Genomic DNA, 18753 nt, shown 5'->3' with positions numbered 1-18753 from the left:
TGTTAGCAGGCGGCGGCGGCTGCGTTGGCCCCCAAAAGCAGCAATACTCAAGTAGACGATTCATTTGATGAATCAAAATAAGTTTCACTTAGAAGTGAGCAAGCACCAGGCTTCACAGAAGGCTTCATCAGGCACTCTTTGCCTTGCATCTCTGGTCTGACCATGAAGCCCTATTGCCATTCTTCTTTTCCAACACTCCACAAGGGCTTCTTTTAAAATTCCAACAAGATGCACATCAACACCCACCTTTTCTATAGTTAAGAATTTGCTTTAGAAATTGCAGACACCACCTCCAGAAAGCAAACAACCAAACCGACAACAAGAATACCATGCACCAGTGGCGTAGCTAGAGGGGGTGCAAAGCACTGAGTTTTGCAGGGAGCCTCCCTGCACCATGTAAGCAGCCCCTCCCCCTCAGAGCCAAGCATACATGCCCATTTTGCTCTAGTGCCCAGCATGGCTCCAAAGGGGAGGGGGAGAGGCTGCTTGCATGCTGTGGTGAGGCTCCTTGCAAAACGTAGTGTTCTGCAGCCCTTCTAGCTATGTCGCTGCCACGTACACCCCTTTGGGTGGGGACTTTGTGAAGGCTGCAGTCCTCTGTCTGCTGGGCAAAGAGAGAGGAGGTGGAAGAGGAGGAACTGTATCCTCTACCCTTTCGCCTCTTAGGCACAGTAATCAAACATTTATTGTACAGCAATGATTGTGGGCTGAAAAACCTGCACAACCTGCTATGGGGAATGCAGTTGCACGATGTATAGTTCCGGGAGAGGGGAGGTGCTGGAATGCATTGCGCTGTCTAAAGCTTACCGTTTTATGCATATGTGGTAACAGTCAGAGGAGCGCAGGGTGCAGTGCCTACCAACCAGCACCCACTTCCAGTTCGCCTCACCCTGTAACTGGGTTTCAGCTGAGGTGGTAGTTCTTGCTGCCAACACCCAAGCCCAGGGAAAATCAGGGAGACTGCCTTGGAGACCCAGAAGGATGGCAAACCTCCAAATCCCTGAGGGTACCCCCAAAAGCTGGACAATAGCAAAGGTTGGCAGTCTGGGAAGACAGGCAGGCAGCTCTGTCTTCAGTGAACAAAGACCAGGCAGGTGAATATAGTGAAGAGTTCTATTTTATGGAAAAGATGGGGGGACACCAAAACAAAAGGGGTGAAGAAAGAGGCAAAAATAAGGCACTGGTTGAAGCAGGGGATGGGGAAGGAGGGTCAGGTGGATGGGTTGGAACAGATGACGAAAGCAACAGTCGGCAGGGAGATAAAAGGGGATACAGAAAATAAAGCAAAACTCCAACTCGGCTTATTGGTACTTTCTCTAACCTAAACACTCAGCCTCACCCAGGACCACAGTCCTTCCAGACACATCTTGCACACACCACAAGCTGAGTGTGACAATGTGTCCAGCGTCTGGACGACCGGCCAGGGCAAGTGCTCTAAGGTGGTCCATGACCCTGCTTTGCATAACCTGTGGGATTGCATCCTTGGGGCCACAAGAGCCCCTGCAATGTAATGGGCTTGGAAATCAAGTGGACTTCACAGCACAATGATCTGACTCAGAGCCGGTCAGCTGGGGGAGATGGAAGATGCTCAAACAGGGCTGCTGCCTTTGATTGACTCACAGCCAAGTCCTATCCAACTTTCCAGTGCTGGTGCAGCTGCAATGCAGCCCTAAGGAAAGGGAACAAATGTTCCCCAACCTGGAGGAGGCCTCCGTCAATGCCCCCCTACAGCAGGATGCAGCATATGCATTGGCACAACTGCACCAGTGTTTGAAATTGGATAAGATTTGGCCCTCAGCAGCCCTTCCTGGGTACTGAACTCTGCACTGGTGCCTCCTGGGTGATAGGAAGGTCTAGATACACTGTAGGTCAAAAATATGGGGTAGTCAGGGATTTTCACCACAGCCTGAGAGGAAAGAAAGGAATATTCTGAGAATTCAGAAGCAACTGAAAAATAATTTCAGTCTCAGGCATAATCAATTTAAAGTAAACAGCTGGACTGACACACTGCTTTGTTAAGTACAACACAGAATTGTTAACAATTCAGAAATGTAGTGGCAAGTGGATGAACAGGAGACATCCACTCAAATTGAGTGTTGGGAAGAGTTAGGACAGACAAAAGAAAATATTTCTTTACTCAGCATGTGGTTGGTCTGTGGAACTCCTTGCTACAGCACGTGGTGATGGCATCTAGCCCAGATGCCTTTAAAAGGGGATTGGACAAGTTTCTGGAGGAAAAATTCATTACGGGTTACAAGCCATGATGGATATGCGCAACCTCCGGATTTTAGAAATGGGCTACATCAGAATGCCAGATGCAGGGGAGGGCACCAGGATGCAGGTCTCTTGTTGTCTTGTGTGCTCCCTGAGAGCCCAATCCTATCCAATTTTCCAGCACTGGTGCAGCCACAATGCAGCCCCAAGCTAAGGGAACAAATGTTCCCATACCTCAAGGAGGCCTCTGTGACTGCTGCCCCACCACACAGTACATTCCCTATTGGCACAGTTGCACCGGCATTGAAAAATTGGATAGGATTGGGCCCTAAGGCATTTGGTGAGCAACCGTGAGATATAGGAAGCTGGACTAGATGGGCCTATGGCCTGATTGAGCAGGGCTCTTCTTATGTTCTTAAGAGCGCAATTCAGCACTGACTTAAGGGTGCATAGTACTTAAGGGTGCGTTCCAGCACTGACATAAGGGCAGTGCAGCTCCGAGGTAAGGGAACAAACATTCCCTTGCTTTGAGGAGGCCTCCATGAGTGACACCCAACTGCAGGATGCAGCACATATCCCATTGGCACCGCTATGCCAGTGCTGGAAAGCGCCAACATAAGGGGTTAGGACTGCACCCTAAATTGCCTAAAAATCATGCATTGGTATGTTTTATTGTAGGATAGATCTTATGTTTAATGTCTTTGTGTATTCTGTATCTACAATAAGTTGTACTTTGCTGTGTAAAAATGTTTGTAGATGCAGAAGAGATGCTCATTACTGTGCGAACCTGGCAGGGTTAGTGGGGAGTTTGGTTCCCCAAAGTCACCCCCCAAAATCTGGAAAAAGCAATGATTTCCTTTGTATATGAGATATTCTATATACTTTGGATACTGCCTTTCAGTGAACTCTTGATCATAAAAGGTGTGTTCTGCTACCCTTGTGAGAACAGGGAAGGAAACTCAGGGATTGTGTAAGGCAGCTTCAAGGCAGGTTCAATTGATGGATGTCCCTGATAACTAAGGCCATTTGAGGGGAAGATGGCAACTCCCAGGATCCTTTGAACTTTAGACCCATTAGCACTCCCCTTCCTTGACCGCCACCGTAGTGATGTTCCACAGCAGAGAGGCCCCCCCACCTCTGCCCATGTCATAGCATCACCACGGCAACCAGCCAAGTATGGTTCCATCCAGACCAGGCATAGTGATTACTGCCCAACGGCTTTTGCTGGTTCTCCTTGAGACATGGGGCCTAGCCACCCAGGATGTCCTTACCTGGCTTCCAGCCTCTTTGCCTCTTTCCATTTCAGCACCCTCCTGTGTCTCAGCTGCCTGTTTTTTACCTTCCCGTAAGTATGTAGGAGCTCAAGCTGCTGTCCTGGCCTTGGAGACTCTGTGAGGCAGTTGGTGCCTGCTGCTGGCTGCCTACTTTGAATGGTCCCACATTCAAGAGAGGTCAGAGAACTGGAGAAACAAGCACACAAATACGGTCATTTTCTGAAAGAAAAATGATCCCAGCAGTAGTGTAGCCAGAGGGGGAGCAGCGCAGTAAGTACTGCAGGAGCCACAACGCGTGGGCACCTGCGAATTGCTGCCATCACTGCCCACAATGGCTCTGACTGTGAGTGGGGGGGGCGCTTACAAGGCATGTGTATTCATGAGGAAGCTGCTTTAACCATTCACATAAGAACATAAGAACAGCCCCACTGGAGCAGGCCATAGGCCCATCTGGTCCAGCTTCCTGTATCTCACAGCGGCCCACCAAATGCCCAAAGAGGCTATGCCATGTCTTCAAAACTAGGCGTGAGAGGGCAAAACGGATGCCGTTTTTGGAATCAGCACCCCAAATATACCCAGGAACTGGTGTAACGTTGAAGGAAGCTGTTGCAGTGACCCTTGGGGGAGCAACCAAGCCCCCAGGCTAGGTTGCTGGATAAGTGCAGGAAAGAATCAAGGAGCCAAGGAAGAGACGAGAGACAGACTTTTAGAATCAAAGCAGAGAGAGAGAAAAGCTGATTCTACTAGCCTCCTCCTGCGTTTTTATTGTACTTGCAACATTAACAGCTACATTCAGTTCTCAGATAAAGCCACATTAGAATCTCATACAGGGGTGAGAACAATGGGTGCTTCTTCACAGAGTGCTGTATCAGCTGTTGTCACACTTCGGCCTGAGAACTAGCATCCCTGTCGGCATGCCGTAACAAGGGAGGGTTTGCCCGTTGCCATATCACCAAGGCTTTCTGTGTGCTTCTGCTTAAACAGCACTAAAACACCACAGAAGCAAAATGTGTGTTGGCCTGTGAAATTAACTGTTTTTTCTTCTTTGCATTTTGTTGGCTTAAATGGTTTGGGTTGTTGCTTTGGGTGGGTGGGGGGGTGTTGTTTGAGCCATTTTACTGGTTGGTTTTTTTAAATTTGGGCCCAATCCCATCCAACTTTCCAGCGCTGTTGCAGCCATGCCAACAGGGCATGCACTGCAACCTGTGGTGGGTGGGGAAGTCACAGAAGCCTCCTCAAGGTTTGGAAACATTTGCACCCTTACCTTAGGGCCGCATTGTGGGCTGCATCGGCGCTGGAAATTTGGATAGGTCTGGGCCCTTTGTGTCATTTAATGGATGTTTTACTAGCAGCTGTTTTAGTTTGCAAACCACTTCTGAAATTAATTTGAAAAAGTGGTATATGATACTTAAAATATAGATCATAAGAACATAACATAAGAACAGCCCCACTGGATCAGGCCATAGGCCCATCTAGTCCAGCTTCCTGTATCTCACAGCGGCCCACCAAATGCCCCAGGGAGCACACCAGATAACAAGAGACCTCATCCTGGTGCCCTCCCTTGCATCTGGCATTCTGACGTAGCCCATTTCTAAAATCAGGAGGTTGCGCATACACATCATGGCTTGTACCCCCATAATGGATTTGCCCTTGCTCAGGCAGCTTGCCCTTGAGATGCACACAGCAAATGTCTTCAGAGGGCCAGGATCCAAAGAGCTTTAGGGATTTCTTTTTCATTTCCTTTCGACAGCAGGCACACCCTGATAAAACCTGCATTTGGAAATGCCTCTCTGTTTCAGAAGTGGTTTCCTGTTTAAGGGGGTTGCTATCTGAGGCAGAGAAGCTCAAAGTCCCCCTGGGCACACTGAATGTGCTGTTCTGGCCACGATCTTACCTGCCACTCCCTGGTGTGCTGCTCCATTAGGAACAAGCTGCTCTCCTGCCCTAGTTTCCATTCACCCTCACTCCAGTCCTTTGTTCCAGAAGATAAACCAGAGCCTCACAGACAACTGCTGAGCCCATATAGGTGGACTGGGATTTGAACCATTTTGATCCCACCCTGTCCCAGAACTCAGGGTGCCATACATGGTTTTCTTCCTGATCCCCTTTTTATCCTTGCAAGGCACATTAGACTGGCCCAGTACCTCGTGCCAGTGGGGATGTCACTGATTTTCAAACTCTCTCAAAATGTGCCTGAGTTGCAGTGGCATAGCTAGAGGGGGTGCAAAGCACTAAGTTTTGCAGGGAGTCTCACTGCAGCATGCAAGGGGCCCCTCCCCCTCAGAGCCATTCCAGGCAGGGGAAGCAAAACTGAGACATATGCCCAGAAGTCCTCCCTGGAATGCTTCCTGAAGGCATATGCCTCCGTTTGCTCCCCCCCCCCACTCTGGAATAGCTCTGAAGGGGAGGGGCCCCTTGCATGCTGTAGTGAGGCTCCCTGCAAAACTTAGTGCTTTGCACCCCCTCTAGCTACACCACTGCCAAACAGCCTTATGAACCACCATTCCCGCCCAGGGCAGCATTTGTAAATGGGGGGAAGAGCTGTTTCTGGAGTCTCACTTTTAGAACCATGTTCTTGTTGGCCATGACAGACATTTTTAAAAAAAGACAATACCCTCTCTCCCTATGTACAGAAAAGTGTGCATGGATAGCATAATAAATGTTATAATAACGGAAACTATAACTTACAGACAACGACAATGGCCAAGAGGTAAGTCCTAAAATTGAGTGTTGGGAGAGTTAGAACAGACAAGAGAAAATATTTCTTTACTTGTTGTGTGGTTGGTCTGTGGAACTCCTTGCCACAGGATGTGGTGACAGCATCTGGCCTGGACGCCTTTAAAAGGGGATTGGACAAGTTTCTGGAGGAAAAATCCATTACGGGGTACAAGCCATGATTTGTATGTGCAACCTCCTGATTTTAGAAATGGGCTATGTCAGAAGGCCAGATGCAAGGGAGGGCACCAGGATGAGGTCTCTTGTTATCTGGTGTGCTCCCTGGGGCATTTGGCGGGCCACTGTGAGATACAGGAAGCTGGACTAGATGGGCCTATGGCCTGATCCAGTGGGGCTGTTCTTATGTTCTTAAGTCCATCAAAATTCATCATCATGACAGTGATTGATCATGTTGACAGTCACTGCATGGAATTCCATGTTGCAAACTACTAAATCCGTTTTTGGAAGGTCTGACCAGCTACCCACAGTACCATCTGAGGATGAAATTTGTTTCTAACAGGTCTGTGGAAGGAGCATTTGAAAAGATAATGCTCAGTTTTTCTTGCGCCATAAGAAACATCACATACAGCGTGAGGAACTTTCCCCTTCCCAAGAAGCAGCTGTTTCCTTTAAGGTCCTTGATGCACCTCACAGATGATGGCCACAGCTACAAGTAACAGGTGTATGTCGTCCAGTGGGTTATGAAAATGACTTTTTATCCCAAAGGTTAGGCACTTCTGTGAACTTATTTGCAGTGCTGAAACCAAAGTCCAGTTCCAGGTTCCTTTTACTTCTGTTTCAGCTGCAGCTGGTTAGCTCTCCATGTGTCCTGGGCCTTCCCCATTGTCTGTGGCCTCTTCTTCATCCTCACCCTCATCTATTTCCTCCTCACCAGTTTCACAGACACTGGGATTCTCCACAGAGGTAAGAGGGGTGGCTAGACAGGTTTCAATCGCCTTGGGCTGGAGACACAGATCTATAGATACAAGAGCCAAATATTTTGACAAGCTTATCATAAATCAGGCACAAAATAGTGTGAGTTTCAGTGTGCTGGAAGCAGTGCTCAAAATATGGGACCTTAATAAAATTTATAGGTTCTATCCCTACTCCCCTTCCCTGAATTTTGGCTGAATCATGACCACCCCTGTCCTGGTAGCGTTCTAGAATGAACAGCTGAGAATGCGAGCAAGAGTGGCCGTAGTTCCATAGTGATGCATGCTGGATAAGGAAGCACAGAGCATTCAGCAGACCTGTGCCGACCATCCCTAGAAAAGTCCAGGGCATAACTGAGATTGCTGAGAATCAAAACAAGCACCACTTTCCTGCAGGCTCTGGTTCCTGGTCCCTCTGGGCCTAGGACACTTCGGGCCCTTGAGAAGATCATACAGGCCTGACCACTCACACAGCCCTCTACTGCAAAAATGAAACTTATGTGGCCTTTTCATCAGTGAGGAGCATTTGGGGTGCCACAGGTGACTTACGTGATGGTCATCACCAGCTGAGGGGGACAGCATTTGGCAAACCGCCTCAGGTACCAGGAGAATTTGACTGCCCTTGCAGCCACTCAGGCTGGTCCTGTGGCACCTGTACAGGGTTACCTTTGCTATGATGCAAGATCTACACCCTCAGTATTTCACTCCTCCCCATGTTCCCTTTCATCACCAGGCACTGAAGAGAAGATTATGAACCAGGTCCTGACAATGAAAGACCTTAACCTGCACTGGTGCAATCAGTGCCAGCTGTACTGCTTACCACGCACCTTCCACTGCTCCTGGTGCAATACCTGTGTGGAGGTAAGCTTTGACATGGCCACTGAAGGCCATGTGATGCCATCTCATTCATGTTCCTCCTTCCTCAAGCAACTCGTAAAGAGCAGTTTCCATTTTGAAGGAGAGAGCATTGGCTAACTAGGGTGTCTTTGCAACCATCTGATACAAATGTGCAGGCCGAGCCAGGTGACACGGCCTCTGCAGCAGCCAGTCCACCATCACTGCCAAGGGGAAGGCAGGGTACCAACAGGTTTGTTGCAGGTAGGGGGAGGCTGTTCTGAAGAAGGAAGGTGAACCCCTCCAGGCAAACTAAGAGCTAAAACCATGCTCTCCTAACTTTCTTCACACCATTATTTCCCCACATGAATATCACACATAGGCAAAGCACATGCATTGTTGCATCCAATGAATATTCACATGGCTGGTTTGCTACATATCACCAACTCTTGCTTTCCCTCAGGGCTATTTCACACCTGCACATGTATCACTTGTTGATTACAGTGTGAGTGAGTGAGTGAGTGAGTGAGTGAGTGAGTGAGTGAGTGAGTGAGTGAGTGAGTGAGTGAGTGAGTAAAAGGGCCACCACAGACTCCATAAGAACTTGTGTCACATAAAACTGACTCTAGTGGAGTCGGTTCACATGTTCAGCTGTGTCCCATCAAGTCACATCACTTCATGTGTGGATTGGCCTCTGCCAGTCAGGTAGCTCCAAGGTGGTCCAGACACCTTACCCTGACTCTCAGGTACTGGGCTATTCTTTGGAGGGCTCCATCCTAACTCAGTGTTACTCCCTTCAGGAATTCAGTCACCACTGCATGTGGCTTAACAACTGTATTGGCTACCACAACCTCCGGTTCTTCTTCCTGTTTGTGGCCTTCCTGAGTGGCTACGACCTGGCTGTTCTGATCTCCTGCCTTGCCTATATTGTGCTCAACAACTTCCAGACAGGCTTCAATACGGAGAAGATCTGCACGTATCCTTCATCTAGAACTCATAATAATAGTGGTCTTCCCCCTTTGGGCGCAACAGCCAGTTGCAGAGATTGCATAAAGCTCTCTTCTTTCTCCCACTTCTCCTGCCCCAAATGGGCTTCAGGGCACAGTTCCTGAGTCCATGTTACCCATCCTCAGGTCCAGGAATGCCTCTGGCACTAAGTGATGAAGTGATGACAAACACTTTGCACTGCAGCTGCACCTGGTATGGAGTGCAATGATACAGAGATGCATAACAGCCAGTTCTCCTCCTGATGCAGACAGCCAGCTTGCCAAATTATGACATGTGCACTGCTCTGCTGGCTAAAGCCACCTAGAGTCCAACACTGTCTCCTCCTTGCCAACCAGACACTGTCCCAGATGGTAGCCCACCTTGCAGGGACACCTATGCTCAGGAGCGGCTGAACCTGAATGCTACCTGAGTGATGAGGAGTCCTGACAGCAGAGCTGCCTTGGCTCTCCTTTGGAAGAGAACAGCACTGGGGACTGATCCTGGGGGCTTGTTTGGAAATAAAGCAAGCACAGGGACAGCAGCAGTGGAAGTGCCGTTCTCGGTGTGGGTGTTGCCCCCTGGTGGAAGCAAACAGCATGTCATCCACGTTCTGTAACCCCAAAAGACAGGAGACCTCCCACGAAGCGCCACACCTCCCCCAAGTTGGAACTCCAGTTCCAACCAACTCCAAACTGGAAAACCCCCAACACAATCACATGCTCTTGCGTTCAAAATCTTCTCCAAAGGTTGATGGCTTTCCAACACACGGAGAAGATTTCCCCATTTTATCATGGAAACTTCTCCTAACCACCAGCTTCCCTAAATCCACCATGATGAGCTACAAGGAGTGGTCAGCCAGCAGCTGCAACCCCAGGTCATACGTATGTTCATCCATACATTTCCCCACCACCAGGATTCTCAAAAACCTGCATTTCTACTGTAATCCTGTCGTGACAGACACGGCCTCCAGGAACTGCCTGCTTCGGCAGTTCTCCTGTCCTTCCCCCTCCCTGCTCAGCACCAGAGCTGCAGACTCCCCCTTCCCCCAAGCAGACCCTTCTGGCCTGGTCACTTGCTCCTTCTTCCACTGCTTTTCCACCCCTTGATGCTTTTGCTGCTAGTGTGCTCGTGACCATCCCTGCAGCCTTCTACCTGGTGCCTCTGTTCGTCCTGCTGTACACCCAGATGGGCTACATCTTCGCAGCTACGCGCAAGTGCAAGTGCCAGGTACCTACTGGAAACACATCCTGGGAGGGAATCTAATCAAGGAGGGAGACATAAAGAGCCTCTGCCTCAGTAGAGCCGCAAAGGCCACATGATCTGGATGTGCAGAGAGTATGTTCCAGGTCTGTCTGATTGAGGGTGGTGGGTGGCGCTCCACGTTTCATCACATGTGGCCCAAAGATCCATCATTTCCCCCATCCCCAGAGCGCAATTTGTGCTTGCAAGTCTCTTCTACAGCCCCAGAGGAGCCCTGAGATGGGCTCAGCTGTCACTCCCCAAATCTCATGCCTCCTGGATGCTCTCTAGTTTTAGGGTGTGTCTGCAGAGCGCAGTCTATGCGTCCAACCACCACAAGTACACAGCACCCATGTTCATTTTGCACAGGTAAACAAAGCCATACATGTGTCAGGGCGCAGCAGGGTCAGATCTACAAGCAGGCAGCTTTGGGAGGGGGACTAGAAGCAGTAATTATGCAAAGCCAGCCAGGCCTTTATTGGCTCCCTAAATCTCCTGGTTCAGCCATGCTGAAGAAGTGCAATGCCCTCTCTGGCCATTTTCCTCGTGCCTCTGTAGAGCAGCAAGTATCAAGCCAATACTGTATTTTCTTCTGCTGAGAGCTGCTTCACTGATGCAGAGAGTGAAGCACCTAAGTCCTCCTGCCAGATTCCCAGGTTTGGGTCCTCTGGTGCCTGACACAATGCTCTCAACACACAGCACCCACTTTGCAGAACCTTCTCTCAGAGCACCACTGTCGCGTTATGCTAGTTCTGAAAACAGTGTTTAGTAGTGGCATAGTTAGATGGGGTGCAAAGCACTAATTTTGCAGGCACCTGACATAGCGAGCGCCCTGCAAATGCCCCCCCATCTCCTTTGGAGCCATTCCATCACCACATTTTAAAATGTAGGGTGAATCCAAATTTCACTTTATGCAGTTTCCTTTCCAGACTTTCCTCTAATAAGAACATAAGAACAGCCCCAATGGATCAGGCCATAGACCCATCTAGTCCATTTTCCTGTATCTCACAGCGGCCCACCAAATGCCCCAGGGAGAACACCAGATAACAAGAGACCTGCAAGGCATTCTGGGAATTGTAGTTAAGAACATAAGAACAGCCCCGCTGGATCAGGCCATAGGCCCATCTAGTCCAGCTTCCTGTATCTCACAGCGGCCCACCAAATTCCCCAGGAACACACCTGATAACAAGAGAACTCATCCTGGTGCCCTCCCTTGCATCTAACATAGCCCATTTCTAAAATCAGGAGGTTGCACATACACATCATGGCTTGTACCCCGTAATGGATTTTTCCTCCAGAAACTTGTCCAATCCCCTTTTAAAGGCGTCTAGGCCAGATGCTGTCACCACATCCTGTGGCAAGGAGTTCCACAGACTGACCACATGCTGAGTAAAGAAATATTTTTTTGTCTGTCCTAATTCACCCAACACTCAATTTTATTGGATGTCCCCTGGTTCTGGTGTTATGTGAGAGTGTAAAGAGCATCTCCCTATCCACTCTGTCCATCCCCTGCATAATTTTGTATGTCTCAATCATGTCCCCCCTCAAGCGTCTCTTTTCTAGGCTGAAGAGGCCCAAACGCCGTAGCCTTTCCTCATAAGGAAGGTGCCCCAGCCCAGTAATCATCTTAGTCACTCTCTTCTGCACCTTTTCCATTTCCACTATGTCTTTTTTGAGGTGCGGCGACCAGAACTGGACACAATACTCCAGGTGTGGTCTTACCATAGATTTGTACAATGGCATTATAATATTAGCCATTTTGTTCTCAATACGCTTCCTAATGATCCCAAGCATAGAATTGGCCTTCTTTACTGCCACCGCACATTGGGTCGACACTTTCATCGACCTGTCCACCACCACCCCAAGATCTCTCTCCTGATCTGTCACAGACAGCTCAGAACCCATCAGCCTATATCTAAAGTTTTGATTTTTTGCCCCAATGTGCATGACTTTACACTTAGTGACATTGAAGCGCATCTGCCATTTTGCTGCCCATTCTGCCAGTCTGGAGAGATCCTTCTGGAGCTCCTCACAATCACTTCTGGTCTTCACCACTCGGAAAAGTTTGGTGCCGTCTGCAAACTTAGCCACTTCACTGCTCAACCCTGTCTCCAGGTCATTTATGAAGAGGTTGAAAAGCACCGGTCCCAGGACAGATCCTTGGGGCACACCGCTTTTCACCTCTCTCCATTGTGAAAATTGCCCATTGACACCCACTCTCTGCTTCCTGGCCTCCAACCAGTTCTCAGTCCACGAGAGGACCTGTCTTCTAATTCCCTGACTGTGGAGTTTTTTCAGTAGCCTTTGGTGAGGGACCGTGTCAAACGCCTTCTGATTCATCCACTCTAAACTTCTGCTCATCTCTTGGTAATAAAGGGCTGTCCCTGCATCCACCTGAAAGTACCCAGCTGCTGCTCCCTCCCAGCCAGTGCCTGCTTACCGATCCCCCTCCTCGTCTCTTTCCACAGACTCGCTGCACAGTGAGACATGCCCTGCATGAGAGAGGAAAGCCCGACAGATGGTGGCGGCACCCCTGGACCTGGAACTCAGCACCGCACAACCCGCACGGACTCAAGTGAGTGGCACACCCTGACTTGGCTGAAGAAGCCTTTCTTGGGGATCAGGCCTGCCTGCCAATTCAAGAACAAAACTCAGTTGAACCAGAGCTACTGTCACTGTACAGTCTTTTCTATAGCTGTTTTTGGTTATTTTACGGCACAGTCCTAATGGAACTCCGAGTGGAACTCCTTGCCACAGGAAGTAGTGATGGCATCTTGCCTGGATGCCTTTAAAAGGGGATTGGACAAATTTCTGGAGGAAAAGTTCATCACGGGTTACAAGTCATGGTAGATGTGTGCAAGCTCCTGGTTTTAGAGGCAGGCATCTCAGGTTGCCAGATACAGGGGAGGACTCAGGTTGTGCCTGTTGTCTTGTGTGTTCCCTGGGGCATTTGGTGGGCCGCTGTGAGATACAGGAAGCTGGACTAGATGGGCCTTTGGCTGATCCAGTGGGGCTCTTCTTAGGTTCTTAGGGCTGCAGAATGTGCTTTGCGCTGGCTCTGATTGCCACAAAACAGTCAGAGCAAGCTGTAAAAGGTGCTCCTGGGCAGCCAGAAGCCACCAATGGAGATCAGGGAGAGGCAGGATGGTGTGGTGGGTGAATGGGACAAAGCAGCGATGGTGATGGGGGTTGGGCAGGGTGAGTCCAGGAAGGGGACGGATTCAGTGGCAGCAGAGGCCACCAAATCCTAACTCCCATCCTGGGCCCAATCCCGTGGTATGGGTCCTCGTGGACCTGAACCAGCGATTTAGCTAGTACATGTCTGAGTAGGACCCCCCCCCCAATGCAGCAGTGGCTTACCCCTGGCTACCCAGAGGAGACCTCCACAGCTGCTCCCTCTCTCCAGATGCAGCAGTAGCCACTTCAGTGCTGCTATGTCCACAGAGGGGGGGTGGGAAGACTGAGCTATACAAATCTTTTAAATTAAATAAACAAATAAGAGTTAATTGATCCTAATCCATGGGCTCAACCTGCATGTCAATAAGCTATGGTTCTGTGGGGGAGGGGGAGAATGCAGGCTCTGTCTTTTGGAAGTGGATGCCTGTGTGGCAGCAAGTGCCACCTTTAGAGGCATTTCTTTCTGGGGAGAGAGAAAGAGGAATGATGCTCCGAAGGGCAGAAGGACATCTGAAGTGCTGTTCTGCACTGGTTTACCCTTCCTACCCCATGGGTGAAAACTGAGTAGAAACTGGCAAGAGGGGAAGAGGCCACTGAGATGCAGGAAGCTGGACTTGATGGGCCCTTGGCCTGATCCAGCAGGGCTCTTCTTATACACCGCTTGTTAACCATTTCTCCACTCAGAATCGTCCCCCCACAATACTTTTCTCCTGTAGAAGTAAATGTATCCGGCCCTCAAACTTTGAACAGGAGGAAAGCAGCTTGTGGAAGAGAGGAGTGTTTGAGCTGGCAAGGAATCCATTAAGAAATAGTCATCAAAATCCATTGGAAAGAAAGAGGGGAAGGGGCCAGGCCTGCTTTTCGGAGGTGGGAATGCTGACCCCAGGGGATGCCACCAAGACCCTACATGCCCCCAATCCAACCCCAGATGGTTGGGGTGTGAAGCAGCTCTCCCTCCAAAGATCTCAACAGGCAACCAGAATGGTGAGGAGCAAGCCATGGAATGAACCCTCCTCAGGTGTGATCAGCCCCTCCCTGCCCTGCTCTTGTCTCGCAGGTACAGTGTGCGGACAGACAGGCCAGCTGCAAAAGCCACAATCCTGAAGGACGGGAGGGCCTCCCAACTGCGCCGTACCCCTCACATGGCGAGCTTCAGCATCCCGGCTGCAGGCTCCTCCCTGGGCGGCAGCTGCCCCCACAAGACCCCCAGGGAGCAGAAGGTGGTCAAGGCCTGGCGCCACTTCCTCTCTGCCGTGGGGAACCTCCTGCGCAGAAGGGGGACCCGGCTGGGGGCACCCACAGAACACGCTGCAAAGTCGGTGAGCAAATCGACAAGGAGACCTGCAGAAAAGACCTCCAGAACTGATGGGGGCTTTTAAAGGGGGCTTTCAACACAAGGGCCTTTTGGGCTTTGGAAGCAGGGAGAGAGGGGGTGACACATGCCTGAAACTGGAGGATGTTCCAGAAAGGAGTGGTTGAGCAGGCAGGAAGGAGTGGGAAGTTGTCATCATGTTCATCGTGTTGGCATCTTTCAGTCTCAGAAGACTATGGTATCGCGCTCTGAATAGTGGTTCTGGAACAGTGTCCTCTCCAGTGCGCGAAGCCTGGGTAGAGTAGATATGGAGGATAGGTTGTTACCCATGCAGCAAATCCCCTCTCTCCACATCGCTGAAATGGTCCTATGGAAAGGCAGAGGCCAATACGGCTGGTTCCAGCGGCGTCGCAGGAGTTGCCAGAGCGTGACTGTGTCCAGCCATGAACTACCTCAGGGACTCCGGCTCCGGATTTTGCCTCAAGGTTGGCTCCTGAAGCCTTTTCCATCACTGGATGTAGCCACAAGGCAGTGGAGGTTTGGGATCACAGTTTTCCTTCTCTCAGATGAGCTGCCTTCCCAGGCTGACGAGTCCCATCTACCCGGTGGCTGTTTAGTCTCCTCTTAAGACAAGTACAGCCAAACGGAGGGCCTGTTCTTATCCCCACTCCCCCAGGGGAAGTTGTGCACTTCCAGAGTGTGGAGATTTGGGAGCATTCGCCTCGCTAGCGATGCAGAACCGGCAGGGTGCCCAGTTGTTCATGCAAGAGGTGTGCTCCTTCCCCAGGACGCTTACAGAGGAAATACCATATCAAGGAGGGATGACAGAGGAGAGTGGAGGACCGCCATAGGTGGGAGGCAGGGGTTGAGAAGCTTTTTGGGTGGGGTGTTGGAAGCTGGGCAGAGAGCCGAGTCATTGGACTAGTTGAGGCCGGTTCCATCAAGCTTGGAGCACCAGGCTGGCTTCTTTGGGCATCTGTTTTACTGTTTGGATTGATCTTGCCCTTTGGTTGCTTTTGCTCTTGTTCCTTAACTGTCCTGGTCCAGAGCTGGCCCATCCATGCGGCCAACTGAACCAGTGGCCTTAGGTAGCAGGTGGGTGGGGGATGGTAATCTCTGTCCACATCCTTGCCTTCACTGCCCACTCCCTGGATTGGAAAAGGAGGAGGGGCAGAGGGGAAGAAGAAATCTGAAGGAGACGGGAGTGCTGTGCTAGAGCACTGGCGAGAGGGAGGAGCCGAGGCTGGCACTTCCTTGGGTAAGGAGAGGCCGCATTTGGCATGCCACCTCGGGCATCAGGAGGGCTTGGGCCGGCCCTGCCTAGTATGTTGAGCTATTGTGAGCCAATTCATTTTTTTAAAAGCAGTATTTTAACACTTTTGTTTGCTGCCTTGGGTGCCCCATGTTTTGAGAGCAAAGGCAGGATATAAAATGAACAGATAGAAAAAACAGAGAAGACAAAGAATAGCAAGCAACAGAAAGAGGGAGGGAGGGAGGGAGGAGAGGCAGAAGGAGCAGGGGAGTGGACCCTCCCCAGGAGAGAGAGTAGCCTTGCTGCCCTGAGAGTCTGCCTTCTACTGCTAGGCAACCTTATACCTTTAACAAGTAAATTACAACGACCTTTCCTGCCCTCTTGCAGCAAGAACAAGAAGGGTTTCAACAGTCATAACTCACAGTTGGGCAACACACATGCCAAGGCACCGGGTTCAGCCTCCTGCGGTATCTTCTCTTACTTCCCAGGGTCTACATGGCTGGCAACAAGCACCGCAGCAGGTGTCTTGCGCCCGGCTTGTCATTCCACTCCTTTGGCCTGTGGGACAAATTGAGGAAGCCCACCCCGAATCGGCCTGTGGGGGCGATGGTTTGTTGCGGCTGCAGGGTGCAGGTTGTGCTTTACTGGTTGGTGATGGTTCAGTGTTTCTCCTCCAGGGTGGGAAGAGGAAAACCGGTTGGCAGCTGAACACAAACTCCAGGAGCATGGAAATCCCAAGTAAGGAGAATTTATTCATTTATTTTATTTGAAATAGTTGTGTCCCACCCATTCCATCCCCAGGCACTCAAGGCAATTGGCAACATCGATTAGAAGCATAATGAAAAAACCAATTGTTTTAAATGTTGGTTTGGATTTGTTTTTTTTCCTTTTGATTGAGGGACAATTGAATGTTGACTGAGGCCATCAACCTTCAGAACCAGGGAGTCAGAATTCATCCACAACCCATTAGGCCGGCAGGTCAAATGGCTGCTGTTTCAGGTTTGGATTTGAGTTGTGTGGTCTGTTTGCCAGGCTCGCAAAAATGTGTTCTTGTACAGACCTACCAGGTATAGGCAAAAGGTGGCTGCACTGACCAGTGAAAGTCTTCATATGATGGTGAAAGCCCCTTTGAAAGGTGGGAGAAGGAAGACAAACCTCCCTAGGCTGGGAGTCCTAGAGGCAGGATGCCGAAAGAGAATAGCCCTTTCTGATTCCAAATTCTGGCAATCAATGAGTGAAGAGCCTTTTCAAAGAGCCACTGGAAGAGGTGGAATAGATGGGGTGCAAAGCACTAAGTTTTGTAGGTGCCGGAATGCTCCCCCTCCCCTTGGAAACCATTCCAGGCAGTGGAAGCCAAATGGAGGCATATGCCTCCATTTGGCTTCCACAGCCCAGAATGGCTCCCAAGAGGAGGGGAGGGCTGCAAAACTTAGTGATTTGCACCCCCTCTAGCTACGCCACTGGGACGGAAAGTCCGTGCCATCCAGCATCCAGTCTGTGTTGGCATCCCTGATGCTCCCAAGGTGAAACATCAAAAATGGTCCTCCTGCTGCTGCCCCAGACCTTGGGGCACTGGCAGATCCACCTGGCTTCCTTCTTCCCCTCCCTCTGCTAAACGCTGACACCACCCACCATTGGCGTCCTTGGCTGTCTACTGCCTTTAGGGAGCCACTGGAGAAGGTGGGTGGATGAAGGGAGAGCCAACCCATGAAGGACCCACAGTAAAGGTCATGCATACCAAGGCTGAATTACTGCAATGCACTGTACTCACTGCCTTTAAAACCTGCCCAAACATTTCAGCAGCTGCAAAACGTGGCAGCTGAAGTCCTGGCCGCATGGGACCAGTTTTCTGGAGCAGTTGACTGCCCTGCTGCAGGCTTCTCTTGCTTCCGTCCATTCCGAGCCACATTTAAGTGCTGGCCAGGACCTTCCCAGCCCTTGATGGACTGAGCTGCAAGAGTTCTTTTCTTTCTGCATCCAGGCCACCCCAGGTTAACTCTGTCCTCAGCTGTGCACCTGCTAAGCAGCTCTAAGCAAGCTATAGTTTCATAGCCTCAACCCCACCCCCACCCCTTCATCTGCAATGTGGGAAGAATAATAATTACTGGACGATTGTAAAGACTGGATGTGATCATACTGTGGCTGATCAGGGTGCAGGGGCTGCCTGGAAAACACTTCCTGTCCTGATATTGTTGAAAGTGTCTGCACAGCAGCCAGCACAACAGGGGCAGAAAACAAGGGCGAATACTGGCAGTAAGTATACCTCTGTGCACTGCTTGTCCCCCAGCAGCTATGCTCTCTTTCCTGCCAGTCCCAGACATGCTGGACTCCTTCGAGCTGCTGGACGAAGAACAGAACACCCACTGGAAGTGCCAGATCCACCTCAACCGGCGAGCCCCTTCCTCCCCCACGGCGACTCTCCTCTCCGTGTCCGATATCTGAAGGGAATCTCCAAAGCTCTCCTTTATCTCAGAAACCATAGTTTTGTAATGGGGAAATCGGATAAAAGCACTTGCGACGTTGTAGTTTCCCTTCCATGTACAGATCTTATCTCTATTTGATTTGGTGGTGCAGCAAAGGCTGGTGCTGTAGCACTGAGCCACTTGCAGCCTTGAAGGAAGCTGGGAAAGAACCTTCAAGGCAACCTTTGGAGTGACACAAACCTGCCTGAAGGAACTTCCTGAAGAGTGGCCATGGTAGTCTGTTACAGCAGAAACAACCAAGAGTTTTCTGGGACCTCTTGTGGCACTGTGCTGTCAGCACCCGCTTTTGTGGCCTTGAGTCCACTCCATCAGATACTTGAAGAGTTATCCAGAG

The 18753-nt window shown here is 50.3% G+C and overlaps 1 protein-coding gene across 1 annotated transcript; it reads left to right on the top strand.

The window, feature by feature from the left end:
• The first annotated feature begins 3455 nt into the window (after positions 1–3455).
• ZDHHC19 (zinc finger DHHC-type palmitoyltransferase 19) lies at positions 3456–18378 on the top strand. Its single transcript, XM_066621580.1, has 9 exons — positions 3456–3559; positions 7006–7127; positions 7869–7996; positions 8770–8945; positions 10078–10183; positions 12664–12770; positions 14430–14691; positions 16614–16674; positions 18227–18378. Exons 1-9 carry the CDS (start codon positions 3456–3458, stop codon positions 18376–18378), a joined length of 1218 nt encoding a protein of 405 aa, XP_066477677.1.
• The last annotated feature ends 375 nt before the right edge of the window (positions 18379–18753 follow it).

Source organism: Tiliqua scincoides, chromosome 3, assembly GCF_035046505.1.
Source record: "Tiliqua scincoides isolate rTilSci1 chromosome 3, rTilSci1.hap2, whole genome shotgun sequence".
Taxonomy (NCBI): domain Eukaryota; kingdom Metazoa; phylum Chordata; class Lepidosauria; order Squamata; family Scincidae; genus Tiliqua; species Tiliqua scincoides.
The sequence above is the reverse complement of the archived record's forward strand: the minus strand, read 5'-3'. Positions and strand labels throughout refer to the sequence as shown.